Source organism: Carcharhinus amblyrhynchos, chromosome 1, assembly GCF_965287045.1.
Source record: "Carcharhinus amblyrhynchos chromosome 1, sCarAmb.v2.hapA, whole genome shotgun sequence".
NCBI lineage: Eukaryota > Metazoa > Chordata > Chondrichthyes > Carcharhiniformes > Carcharhinidae > Carcharhinus > Carcharhinus amblyrhynchos.
This window is the reverse complement of record NC_137324.1, coordinates 170,925,151-170,939,706: the sequence shown is the minus strand read 5'-3', so window position 1 is coordinate 170,939,706 and position 14,556 is coordinate 170,925,151. Positions and strand designations below refer to the sequence as shown.

The 14,556-nt window shown below is 38.2% G+C and overlaps 1 protein-coding gene across 2 annotated transcripts in view; it reads left to right on the top strand.

Moving 5' to 3' along the window:
- The window catches only part of aimp1a (aminoacyl tRNA synthetase complex interacting multifunctional protein 1a), a 46,640-nt gene that overhangs the window by 20,832 nt on the left and 11,252 nt on the right, over window positions 1-14,556 (top strand). For both annotated transcript variants that reach the window (XM_080200168.1, XM_080200177.1), the window contains exons 2-4: window positions 314-447; window positions 1,357-1,470; window positions 8,639-8,803. In XM_080200168.1, the coding sequence (XP_080056294.1) occupies window positions 314-447; window positions 1,357-1,470; window positions 8,639-8,803 (413 nt within the window). The remainder of the gene's footprint in view (window positions 1-313; window positions 448-1,356; window positions 1,471-8,638; window positions 8,804-14,556) is intronic.

The window sequence follows — 14,556 nt, the reverse complement described above, 5'->3', positions numbered from 1 at the left end:
TGTTGCAATCAGTGTAGATTTCTTCTGTTTTCTCGCCTGTTTTAACCACCTTTATATAGGTAGTTCTTGAACCTCAAACTACACTTAGAATAAACTCTGTCTCTTTACTGCTCAAAGTTGCACCAGAAAGCCACTAAGTTCCTAAAAGGCCTGTTGGCATCATGATCAAAGGATTATCCAGTGTTATTCTGTACCTCATCATTTATTCTGTAAAACAGACTTGATCTGGTGGCATTTGGCTGCTTCCAGACTTTTTTAAATTTAATGTACGGACATCTGTATAACGATTAACTGCTTATTTTTTTCTTACTAGGTTTCTAGTTCGGCAGCTGGGAAGGATGTCTAACGATCGTGCTCTGTTAGACCGACTGGAGCAGAGAGCTACAGAAGCTGACCAAGTTATTGAATACCTTAAGCAGCAGGTGGCCTTACTTAAAGAGAAAGCAAGTAAGTTTGGAATGATGTGCTAGTTTATTTATGTATTCTTGTGTTGCCCTTTCACCACGTTAGGACAGACACACTATGATCTCACACTTTTTGTATTTTTTTCCTGACGGAAGAAGGTGAAAGAGAGTATGTCGGAGGTGCATGGGGTCCTTAATTATGATGGCTGCTTTTCCAAGGCTGTGGGAATAGTAGACGGAATCAATGGATGGAAGGTTGATTTGCATGATGGATGGGCTACATTCACAACTCTTTGTAGTTTCTTGCAGCATTGGTCACAACAGGAGCCATATAAAGTTGTGATACACATCTAGAATGGATGCTTGCTATGGCACATCTGTAAAAATTAGTGAGCTGTAATAGACATGCCAAATTCCCTTAGCTTCCTGAGAAAGTGTTGATATTGGTGGGCTTTCTTAACAATAGTGACCACATGGAGGGACCAGGACAGGTTGTTGGTAATCTGGACACCAAGAAACCTGAAGCTCTCGACTATTTCCACTTCTTCACTGTTGATGTAAACAGGGGCATGTCCTCCACTATGCTTCTTGTAGTCAATGACTATCTCCTTCGTTTTACTGACATTGAGGGAGAGATTATTGCCACTGTACCATTTCACCAGATCCTCTATCTCTTACCTGTCCTCCATCTCATCACTGTTTAAAATCTAACCCACTGGTGGTGTCATCAGCAATCTTGGAAATGGAGTTGAAGCAGAATTTGGCCACACAGTCATAAGTGTATAAGCAGTATGGCAAGGGGCTGAGGGCACAGCCTTGCGGGGCACCGGTGTTGAGGATAATCATGGGGGAAATGTCATTGCCTGTCCTTACTGATTGCAGTCTGTAGGTTAGGAAGTCTAGGATCCAGTCGCAGAGGCCTTTTTAAATGGTGTATCTTTTCCCAATCAAGTTCTGCAGGCTTCCCAAAGAGAAGAAAAGAGACTTCGGGTTGAAAATGCCAAGCTGAAGAAGGAAATTGAGGATTTAAAACAAAATCTTATTGAAGCCGAGATCCGTAATGGAGGTAGGCTTTGTACTGTAATTAAGAGTGTTAATAATATGTCCCGTTTGTATTGCATTTGCAAACTTACCATGATCTCCTGGAGCTTGAAACAGAATCAGAAAATGCTGGAGGCTCTGAAGAAGTCATATTCTAAACACAAACTGTTCTAGACTCCAACCACTCTGTGTTTAAATAAAAACTTGCCCCACCCATCTCCTTTTTAACTTGATGCCTCTCACCTCAAATGTATGTCCCCTCATGTTAGACATTTCAACTCTGGGAAGAAGATTCTGACTGTCAACTCTATCTATGCATCTCATGCAGTCTCCACCGCTCCAAAGAAAATAACTCTAGTTTGTCCAGCCACTCTTTATAGCTTATGCACTCTAATCCAGGCAGCATCCTGGTAAACCTATTCTGCACCCTCTCCAAAGCCTCCACATCCTTCTTGTAATGTGGCAAAATTCTTATAATGCTGCAACATGACGTCTTGACTCTTGTACTCAGTGTCCTGGCCAATAAAGATAAATGTGCCATACGCCTTCTTTGCCACTGTCTCTACTTGGGTGGCTGCTTTCAGAGACCTATGGACTTGAACCCCATGATTTTTCTGCCTATGTCTGCAACTGATCTGTATCCTTTGACAACCTTCTACACTATCCACAAATCTACCTATCTTTGTCGTCTGCAAACTAACTAACCCACCCATCCAAGTTTTCATCCAAGTAATTTACACATACACAAAAAGCAGAGATCCCAGTATGGATTCCTGTGGAACACAACTAGTCATGGACCTCCAGCCACAAAAGAACCCTTCCATCACTACTCTCTGGCTTCTATGGGCAAGCCAATTCTGAATGCAAGTTGTCAAGTCATCGTGGATCCCATGCATCTTAATTATCTGGATGAGACTACCATGAGAGATCTTGTCAAAAGCTTTTAAAATCCGTACTTCCACTGCTCTACCCTTATCAATCAAGGCAGGACGAGGGGAGAAATTATAGGCTCACAGAATGAGATAAGCTTGTTGTAGACGGTGATCTTTTCATAGAATCCTTACAGTGCAGAAGAAGGCAATTTGGCTCATCAAGTTTGCATTGACTCTCTGAAAGAGCATCTTACCCAGGCCTACCAGCTTGCCTTATCCCCATAATCCTGCACATTTACCTTGGCTAATCCACCTAACCTACACATCTTTCTACACTAAGGGACAATTTAGCATAGCCAACCCACCTAACCTGCACATGTTTGGACTGTGGGAGGTAACCCGCACAGACACTAAGAGAACATACGGACTCCACACAGTTACTGAAGGCTGGAATTGAACCCGGGTCACTGACACAATGAGGCAGCAGTGCTTGCCACTGTGTGGAGAGGGAAACATAACTAACATTTGATTGTGATCTTTCATCAGAAACTGCTTTATTCAGTCCTATGCAACTAGCATTTCTCAATTTCTGGGCAGCTGATTTGCAAGGGATATCAATAAATGGACTCTTCAGTTTATCTAAGAGCTGCCTAATTTTTGCTAGTTAATAAAGGTCCTGGTTACAGTGAAACAACATGTTTACTTTAGCCCTCACTGAAACATGACTGGTCAGAAAATGCATATTACTTGATGTCAAGCTAAAAATATAGACTTAAATTTTTGCATTTTGGCAGAATCTAAAATCTGATTCTGGAGGCTTTATCCTTAATTATTTTTATTATTTGTGTTGTCTTTTTGACACAATAACTTAGCTTTGCCATTTAAAGTCTAAGATTATTAATTATAACTGCAGTGCCGCAAGCTTAAATTGTCCAAATAGCTCCATGCTCATTTTTCTAATGCAAAAACAATGCATTTCAAAAATAATTTTTTACTGATGTATTATTTTGTTGGAGTCCAGAAATCCAGTATATCACAAATGTTTTCCATAACCCGTGATATCAAATGAAATACCCATAATAATTTTGAGGTGATTTTATTTTTAAGTTTTTAAACATTACATGGATTCACTAAAATGTTTTGTATCACAGAGAAATGAAGGAATGGTGTTGTAAACCAACAGTGAAATCTTTGAATTTTTTCCCACATATAACTTCTGAAAGGAACAGGGCAGATGCTTTAGCCCTCATAAAAATCCCTTAAAAACTCTGATGCACACTTGAGGCTTGGACTTGAAAAGTCACCGGTCCAGTCCAGGATTGGGGCAACTGTTTTTTTTATCAAAACAATGATACGATAACTACAATTGGCATTGGGCATGTGAGTGGGAGACAGTATCCTGGGCTCCCAAACCTGTTTACTATTTAATAATAGCAATTGTACCAATTTTGGCACAGCACAGTATTATCATGTTCTTAAACACAAGACTAAAGTACATATTTAGTTTTTCTGCAAATCTTCTATCTTTCATTTGCAAATCATCTCCCATGTTTTATTTTTACCTTTTTCCCCCACCTGATGTACTAGAAACACGTACTTATTGTTTGTAACTTTTTAAAATCCATGTATTTCGGGTTAGCCAATTTCTGTCCTTCTACACTTCCCATACATTTTTATTTATACGGGCACTTACTGTCCTCAGGCAGCTTCGTATTTGAATTATTTAACCTGTCATCCAGACTGATCATCATCCCTCGATTGTCCAAAGATGTGCAGGTTAGGTTGATTGACCATGCTAAATTGATCCTAATGTCAGGAGATTAGCAGGATAAAAATGTGGAGTTACAGGAATAGAACCTGGGTGGGATTGTGGTTGGTGCAGACTCAATGGGTTGAACGGCCTCCTTCTGCACTGTAGGGATTCTATGATTAGTGGCAAATTCAAATTGTTGGGGATTTGAATTGAATAATTCTAAATTAGAGAGAGTTCATTTTATTGTTTTTTTGCTAATAGATCAAATGAGGCTCCATCTTCCATTAGGAAATAATGGAAAATACAATTTCATCCTTATCGAACTTGACAAAGGAATTTCCTAATCCTATTTTTCTTTGTCTTTTAAATGATAATGGGCAATTTTATTTTTTTAATCAACTTTCTGTATTTGGAAAAGCTTCTACCATTTTAATTTTATACTTTTGTTTCCCTCAGGCGACCCTTGTCTAATATAATCATTAGCTTGATTGTGGATCCTAGACAATAGTTACAGTACTGATGTCAAAATGTACTGTTTTAAATCAAAATAGAGTATGGTGTTGTCCCTAATGGAACAGCATTTCATGAGTTAGCAATGAAAGCCATCTGAACAGTTAAGAGAAAAAAATTGCAATCACATTTTATGGTAATGAATTTCCTTCTTCTTTTACCAGAACCATAATTGAGAGAAATAACTCGCGTTTTTATAGTACCGTTATATCTTCAAGATGCCCCAGAACACTTAATGATCAGTGAAGTTTTTATTTAGAGTGTAGTCATTGCTTTTGCTTGGGGAAATTGACAACAACAACAGTCAAATTGTGCACAGCTGGGCCCACCAGTCAAAATGAGGGAAATGACCAGTTTGTTTGTTTTATGTTCAATGAGGGATAAAGGCTGATCAGAAACTGGGCATTCTTTTCTAAGTTGTGCCCATCCACTTCAACAGACAAATGAGGATTTAGTTTAATAATGTGTTTGAAAGACTTGAAGCATCAGCCTAAGTTATATCCTGAAGTCTCTGGAATGGCACTTGAGCTCATCAGCTTGATTCAGAGACAGCCAAAGCTAACATTTATCTTTTGGTAATGGTGAATGGAGTAGAAAGCAACATTGTCTTTGATCTTTCTGATGAACTTTTGTTTTACGTTGTCACAATTAAAATTCTCTTGCCAACTTTTCCATAGATCAGGCCAACATTCAAGCTGAGTCAACTGTTGTCTTAGATGACCTTAGTAACCTACTAATTAGTTTTCCGATCTTCTGATCTTTTCAATAATTTAAGTTAATCTCTCTGAACATTTCCTTATGTTTCATCTTAACTTATACAATGCATCTGTTTCTCATCACTTGTCTATTTTGAATAGTATCATGCCTCTTCAGAATCTCTTGCAATAAATCATACCGTTAGCCTTTTGTCTTTTTAACGTTAAAAGCCAGCCAACTGACAATGGTCATTGCAGATTCTTATACAAATAATATTTCCATTCTCCGGGGCATTTATCTGTTTGTGAAATAACTGATTTATTTTAGCTGACAAGGAATGCTTCATAACTCACTGATCTCTTTGGATCTAGTATTACATATTGGTTTAATCATACCTGTGATTCTGCTGTCATTTATAAAATCTCTGTGCATCCTTAAGTTTGATTACACCAGAACAATCCAACCTTACTGTATTTCTACTGCATTGAAGCTACTAATCATGACTGCATTCAAAAGTGTCAATTGTCTTCCCATCTATTCAGTAGCAGCCTGTCTTTCCTGATCATTCACCTCATGACCTGTTTTAAATCTTCCTCCTTTCATGTCCCATTTGCACAGTTGCTAAAGATTGCCACTTCTCCTTTGGTACAAATCTCAATGAGAAAGTAAAAAGACTTTAATTTATATAGTCCCCTTCGTGACATACCAAAACTTTTACGGTCAATTAAATGTTTGTTTTGAAGTGTCACTCATTAGGTAGAAAACAGGGCAATTAATTTATACACAGCATGATCTCTCAAATAGCAATGGGATACTTACCAGATAATCTGTTCCATGATCTTGATTGAAGGATAAATCTTGACTAGAGCACCCAGGATAATTTAGGGAATTGTCACAGTAACTTCAATGCAGTGTTAATGTGAGCCTACTTGTGACACTAATAAATAAACTTTACTTTAAAAACTAGAAACATAAGACCAGCAGTCGGTAATTTAGTATTTTGGGCCAGTTCCGCTAGTCAGTGAGCTGATGGCTGAGCTGCAACTTGATTTCATACACCCACCTTTTCCCCACATCTGTTAATATCTTTGTTAAACAAAAGTCTATAAATCTCACATTTTAAATTAACCATTGACTTGGCTTTGATTTGATATTTCCTGAGGAGCATTCCAAATTTCTACTATCTCACGTGTAGGAGTGTTTCCTTAAAGATCTGATTCTAATTTTTTGACTAGCTACCAGTTCTGGATTCCCTAACCAGTGGAAATAATTTCTCTATTTGCCCCATCTGTTCCCTTAATATCTTTAAAAACTTTGATCAAATCACCACTTAACCTTATAAATTCCAAGGAATGCAAAGCTAGCTATGTAAACTCCTTGTATTATAATCTTTGGAGTCTAGGTATCATTTTGGGAAATCTGTGTTGCCCTCCTTCCAAGACCTATATATCCTCCCAAATGTGTGGTGCCAGAACTGCTCTAAATTCTTGAATTGTGGTCTAAAAGGGGTTTTGTGCTATAGCATGACTTCTAGGCATAAAGACCAACATTCCAATCATCTTTTGATTATTTTCTGTACCTGTTCATGATGTTTTGATGATCTATATACATGAGCACCCAAGTCTTATGGACCTCCTGTTAGGGAAACTAAGGTTATTTTGAGGGATTTGTATTTGTATCAGTAAACATTAGAAATAAGGTACAGTTTTAAATAGGTTTAATTTATTGTTTCTGTGCCTGGCAAGATAAAACCTATCATTAGATTTATGCTAGACAAAGGTGTTTGCATGTGTGGGGGTTGGTTTCAATTCCAGTTGTGATTCTGTTGTGCTTGTAGAGGGCTAAGGTGTGAAGAATAAATAAGCCTAGAGAAGGATAAAGTGTTCCTTAGCAACAGGATGCCCACTGCCCACTTCCCAGAAGCAAGAGCTTTCTTTTGTTCTTAGTTTTAATTGGAAGCCAGAGCAGTTTAAGACAGATCACTGAGGAGTGAACAGCTTTGAGGTCTGTGACAAGGGCATTGTAATGATACAAGTTTCCTCAGAGACAAGTTGCAGTCCAGATAACCAGGGAATTGGGACAGAAATAGTTTCTTTAAAAGGCTGGTGATAAACAGAATAGAGGGAGCTTGGAGCAAGAACAGGTCACGAATGTCAGAGAGCTCAGAAGGTATTGAATCGTGAGAGGCCAGAAAGATATCTGCATCAATGCTAAGGTTTCTCAGACATTACTACAATTTGTGAGACATTACTTGAAATAGTCGAGTAAATCAGTGGCTGGATTTCAGAATTTGTGCAGAAGTCTTTTACACTAAAAATAGTTACTGTAAAATCCTGGACAGGATTCACTGGTAAAAATGGAGCGAAAACTTTGTCTAAGTGTCATTTGAAAATCTTGGACTGGATTTCGGAATGCAAACCACAAATAGAAGGCATAATTATGTGACAAGATTTTAAAGTATGATTTGGAAAGTAGAGTTTGGAAACCCTTACATGACAATCATCTGCGGGTGCACCAACAGACATTCACTTGGGGTTTCAGAAAGGAGTGTGTTTTTGACCACAGACATCTTGTGTATATTAAAGGGACTTTGCATCAATGACATTATTGTAGCTTCAGATATACTTTGTCATCCATATAAATCTTAAACCCTGTGTGTATTTGTTAAGCTAAGGAGGTAGTAAAGAGTATTGTGTCATAACCCAGTTTTTCCATGTTGACTAAATGTCTTTTTTCTTGTTAAAATTAAATAGCGATCCTGTGACTCTGTTCTTGTTTTATATTTAAAAAGTGAAAGTTGTGGTCTTTTGAGCCAGTATTCCATTCTCAAGTATTCCTATCCAGTATAACATCAACGGGGATTGTTTCTAACTTTTTGCTACTTAGAAAGTACCCTGTTCTACTCTTTTTGGATCACAAGTGGATGACCTCATATTGCCAAATTGAAAGCCATTTACCACAGTTTTGCCCATTCACTTAATCTCTCAATATCTCCTTGGCATTGTATGCTTTCTTTACTGCATACATTACCACCTATCTCATCAGCAATTTTGGATATGTGGCATCTCTTCCAAATATTGAAGTCAGGAAATAAAAATCCTGATACTTGCATACCCTGTCCATCACCTTTCTCTTGGAGTATAGGTCCCACACTTCCTGCCAGTAAAATGATTTAACTTCATGTTTGCTGATGAACTGAATTACAATGGAAGTGCTTCATAATCTTTAGGATAACTGCTTCAAGTACTTTAGTTATCCAGTCACTTGTCTACCCTGGAAAAGTTAGAATTGAAAGACACTAAACTTGCCCGTTTCATACTGATTTCTGAATCACCTCTAATGTGAAAATGTTTACGTTCCAGTTAAACGGGTCCCACTTCCGACAGCAGCTTCAGTTCAATCCAGTTCTGCAACATCTGAGTCTCCACCAGCTGCATTGGCTACTCCAGCTAGTAGCGGAAAAACACCAGAAGTGAGCGAAAACAAGAAAAAGAAAGATAAACCAGACAAGAAGCCAGACAAAAAAGGTATTAATCCTGAACAATGTATAGGTGTTATGCAATATGAAAGTGTACGTAATAAAACTTAATTAAGAGTTCATAAAGATTAAAGAATGAACTTTATAGATATTGCACTTTAACACATCATCAGGATGCCCAAAGAACAAATTCAGGACAAAGGAAGGAAAGTGAGGCTGTGGTCAAAGAGAAAAACATGAAGCAGGTTTTGAAAATAAAGAGGGAAATGCCAAATTGGAGGGAGATAGGCAAGGCTTTCTGGAAAAGACAATGCAATGGGTGAACATACGACCACCAAGAATAAAACTTAAGAAGCAAACAGCAAGTATAGAGTGTGTCCGCATGGGTATAATGGTGGAGATGACCAATTCAGCAGGGCAGGGCAAGAACACGAGGAGAGATTTGAAAGGGAGGAGAAATTGGAAATCCTTTCATTGGGGTTGTAGATGTGATACCAGGTTTATCGCATCAGCTCCCGATCAAACAGCACATCAGATAATTTGCACGAGCAAACATCTGTTGAATCAGCGAATCAGATGCTGGGAGAGATGTCTTTGAATTTGCTGTTTTTAAGCTGCAAGACAGTTGTGAAGATTGAGGCAAAGTGAAACTGGGTGTCATTCAAACATTTGTACGTGCTTGTCGCACCTGACCTTTAACAAAAGAGTACTTAGCAACAAATGAAATAGAAATTTGAGCTAAATTAGACATGCAAATGCTGGGATGTGACATAAAGTTGGGCTGAAGGATCTGTTTCCATGCTCAATGACTCTATAACACATAATGGTGTCAAATCTTTAAACTAGTGTGACCTTGTGCAGGGACTTGGAAACTCCACCCTCTTCTGAGTTGCATATCATTTTGACTTGGAAGTACATCGATGCTCCTTCACTGTCATTGGATCAGAGTTCTGGTGCTCCCTCTGTAATACAACTGCAAGCATACCTTCACCACTAGAACTGTAGTGGTTCAGGAAGGTGGCCCAACACTATCTTAAAAAAAACAAATGCCAGCCTTGCCAACAACACCATCATGACTAAATAAATGACAAATCCTGTCAATATTGCATTTTTATCTGTTTGTCATTTTTTTTGTTTGGATGGGGAAGTTTTGAGAGCCCTATGCATAGAGATTCACACAGTGATTTATTGGAGATAAAACTGTACGTAATTTTGTTTATGTTGGGTTCACAGTAAAATGGAGGAAAATTGCACAATTGAATTCTGTTTATATAATGCTACTTTTTAAAAACATAGATGTTTACAGGAAATTACCTTTTGGAGATGCTTGTTTCTAAGGCCATTTATTTGTCTCCACGTTCACCCCCACCTCCCTACTCTTCACCACTCTCACTTTTATTGGAAATAATAATTTGGGTAGCATGGTAGCACAGTGGTTAGCACTGCTGCCTCACAGCGCCAAGGACCTGGGTTCAATTCCAGCCTTGGGTCACTGTCTGTATGGAGTCTGCACATTCTCCCTGTGTCTGCATGGGTTTTTCCGAGTGCTCCAGGTTCCTCCCACAGTCCAAAAATGTGCAGGTTAGGTTGACTGGCCATGCTAAATTGACTCTAGTGTCAGGGGGATTAGCAGGCCAAATATGTGGGGTTGAGGGAATAGGACTTGGGTGGGATTATGGTTGGTGCAGATTCAGTGGGCCAAGTGGCCTCCTCCTGCACTGCAGGGATTCTATGATTCTGTAATGCTATGAATAAGACAGTTGGCACCAAAACAGTGAGCCTGAATCTGTTGTTAATAGAATGGAAAAAGAATTTTTATGTGGAGCCAGCTATCTGATGTGGATCCAGAATTCCAACATTTTAACAGGATATTAGGGCAATTCTTTCTTGTTCCTGTACTCAAATACAGATGTTCCAGATAGCTCGTAATTTAAATTAAAAAGGATATTGACTGAATGGCAAAAACATTTGTTGAACAGCAAGTTTTGTTCTGTCTTAGCAGTTTGTCACATGGATACTAAATTGCATTGTACTCTAATGTGGGTACCGAATTGGCAGACTGGATAGTTTATTTAACCATAATTGTGAGCACTATTCAATACTCAGCTATGTATAATCTGCATAACAAAGAGTCTAGATTGTAAAATAAGATTTTGAAAATCACGCAAATGAAAAGTGTGTATTTTTTAAATAGAGGAGTAGTTTAAAAAAAAATGCTTGGCTTACATTTCAAACAGCATTGCTAAATATCTAATCTCTGTAAACATTTATAAATGATTAAAAGTTACACATGCTCTTGAAATCATTTAATGTGGGCTCTTCAGCTTTAAACCTATGCATTTTAATTCATTGATTTGGGAAAAATTGATTTGAACTCATTGAAAATGGTATTTTTGAAGTAATATTAATTAAAATGTAATTGCTTGTAATATCTGAATAAGAGGCTACATGATTAGACCTCAGCATTGGCATTTTGTCAGTTAACTCTTTTTAAGTTGAAAAACTGTGGCAGTCCTTCAAAAGTACTCTATTATTTACAGCTAAAACAGAAAATGCTCAGCTAGCATTTGTGGAGAGAAAAACAGTATTAACATTAAAACAATTCCTCCCTTCACATATTACCTGACCTCAATGTTTTACAGTATTTTCCTGTGTTTATTTCAGATTTCCAGCCTCTGCTTTTGTATTTTGCTTTTATTATTTGCCAGTGACTCTTTAAAATTTTATCTTAAATAAAACTGTGGATATTTTCCCACAGGAACTTACTAGGAAAACAGTTCTAAAATGAAGAAATTTGTTCCAAAGACGTCCATAGCTAAAAGAAATTTATTTAGCATTTTTCAGGAATATCAAATGTCTCAAAGCCAGTGAGGTTTTGTTGAAGTGTCACTGTTGTGCTGTCGGAGATGTGACACAGTAAAAAGTCTGACAACAGCAGGTTTTAGTCCAACCGATCTATTTGATAATAGACTCACAAGCTTTCGGGTTAGTCCCTTTGTCGGGTGAATGGAGAGTTCTGGCCTCAGACAGGGCATATAAAGCACAGACTCTCTAAACTGTCTAATCTCTAAACTGTCTGTGCTTTATATGCTCTGTCTGAGGCCAGAACTCTCCATTCACCTGACGAAGGGACTAACCCGAAAGCTTGTGAGTCTATTATCAAATAAATCGGTTGGACTAAAACCTGCTGTTGTCAGACTTTTTATTGTGTTTACGCCAGTCCAATGCCGGCATACCCACGAGATGTGACAGCCAGTATGCATGCCCCACCAACCCGCTGTGTGTTCTGTGGAGGTGGCCTGTCTGACAGCAGGATCTTCCCGTTCTACCACTGTCAATGGATTTTCCCGTTGCTCGCACCCTCTTCTGCAGAGGAGTCCATAGCAGGGTGTCACCTTCGGCCAGACTGGGAGATCCTGCTGATGGGAACAGTCAAAAAATCTTGTCCCTAGAATAGAACTTAAACTCCGAAGTGCTACCAATCAGGCCATGGTTGCTTCAGTGAATTGTAATGAATTATTTTCATGTGTATTAACTTTTTTAAGGAGGCAAATGCTGCAACTCATTTGTGCACCAAAGCCCCAAGAATGACAAGTGAGAGGTGACCAGTTCATCTGCTTCTGATTGTATTGATCGAGCGATAAATGTTGATCAGAAACATTTACGATCTCTCCTATGAATAGTGCCATGGGATCATCTTTATTTGCCTGAACAAGCAAATGGAATCTCTGTGTCACTTCCCTCCAAAGTCTGTACTCTGAAAATACAGAGGTATTGTGTTGCACAGCAGTGTGCGCCTAGATCATGCCTTTAAGTTTGAACAAATGAAGAGAATTGCAGAGGTCTCAATCCTGGTTGATCTGATAAAGCACTATATAAATAATTCTTTCTCAAAGAAGCTGTTCAAGGTGATGTACTTCACACTACACATCCAGACATTTGTGAAAACTTTGGTCTCCCATACCTTCTTTCTGAGGAAAATTACTCTTACTGATCATGCTCTGCTCTTTAGTTTCTCTCCAAAACTCTGCACAGCAGACTATGCAGATGACAACTAGTTCTAAAGGAATCAACTGCATAATAAGGCAACTTTTCCATGAACATTCAGGAATCACAATCATAGAATCTGTACAGTGCAGAAGGAAGCTAATGGGCCCGCCGAGCCTGCACCAACCACAATCCCACCCTATTCCCTTAACCCCATACGTTTACCCCAGTCAGAGCCCCTGACACTAAGGGGCAATTTAGCATGACCAATTAGCCTAATCCGCACATCTTTAGATTAAACAATTAAAAAGGGCATCATAACACTCTGCTAGTTGCCAGAGCTTATCTGTGGATTTTTGTACACGCTGTTGCATCGCTAGGCTGTTGTTTCGAATGTACCAGATCCTGGAAAGAAAAAGAAAGAAAGTTCCTCACCTGATGATGTGCATGTATAATGAGCTGTTCAAACAAGGGAGCAAGTTGGTAAATAGTTGTCTTTAGTTAAATTGAGAGTGTGTTCTACTGAAATTAGCTGTATTTCTACGTGTTGGGGAAACACATGCAGAGTCATATTTCAATCACTTCTTCTGGAACTGCAGGTTAATGATATTTTGTGAAACATTTCTTCCTCTATAAGTTAACCAAATTCAATTACTGATACCGTGTATGGGAAGATCGACCCACAAATCACAGCTGAACATGGGGCAGTGTTGGATTGAAAAACAGATCTCAGCACCATGATGATGCTTGTGACTTCATAGGGAAGATACTTAACATGAAAATAATCTCCCAAATCCTCTCTCGCACTCAAATCTTAAGCTTACCTTATCGTGATGTGACAAAATGTGAAGCAGGGACCAACTTGTTTCACCTTTTTAAAAAACCACAGTAGAGTAATTCACTCTTTTTAGTTCTGATAAAAGGTCATCTTGACTTTTAAAAAAAATCATTTCTCTCCACAGGTACTATCTGCTGAACGTTTCCATATTTGTTCCCTTTTCACTTTTCAAGCTTTGACAATATTTTGCTTTGTGTTGTTTCATTGGCTTTCTGTGTTTTTATTTCAACATTTTAGAATTGTCTGTCAGTGTTCTAATTTCTGTTGAAATATACGGCCTGTGGTGATTTTTGTTTACTCTGCAACGTTTCACTTCCCAGATCTGTTAAGGGTTTGAATTAAAATTATTTGGGTGGTCTTGATCTATTTCCTAATAGTTGGTCAGCTGTGGGGTTTACTTTCGAAGACACTTAATCTTGAACTCGTCCCTGCAGAGCTCTTGTGGTTTCATGCTTTTTCAAAGTTGCATTTTAGTGGGATGTTTGGCTTTATTTCCTCCTCTTTCCAAAAAAAGTGCAATATTCATAGCTTGATGATTTATTATATTACGTACCTTAACAAAGATTATAAGGCTTTCAGTTAAAGTATGCTAAAATTAAAATATTTGCCTCAGTATTCCCCATTCTTACATTATAAATTTAAAAACTGAAAGTGTTCATTGTTCCATTGTAACTCATGTAAGTTGTTGACCATTCCCTTAGAATGGTCAATAGTTGTGTAGCATTAATTCCGTAATTGTCCATTTGCACATTTCCTCACCAGAAAGAAATGATCAAACTTTTGTCCTAACTATTCAACGATTGTTTCCAACAAGGCATTAATCGTTTGCAAATGGTGGGGAGAAGCGTGAAGAATGATTTTACTCAGTGTGTATGCTGGTTGGAATTGACGTATTAAGATGCTTGGTGGCCTGTTCATTTCAACTGAAAAAAAAGTCTGTTAAGTTCTCAGATATATGGACTCACACTTCCAAGCAA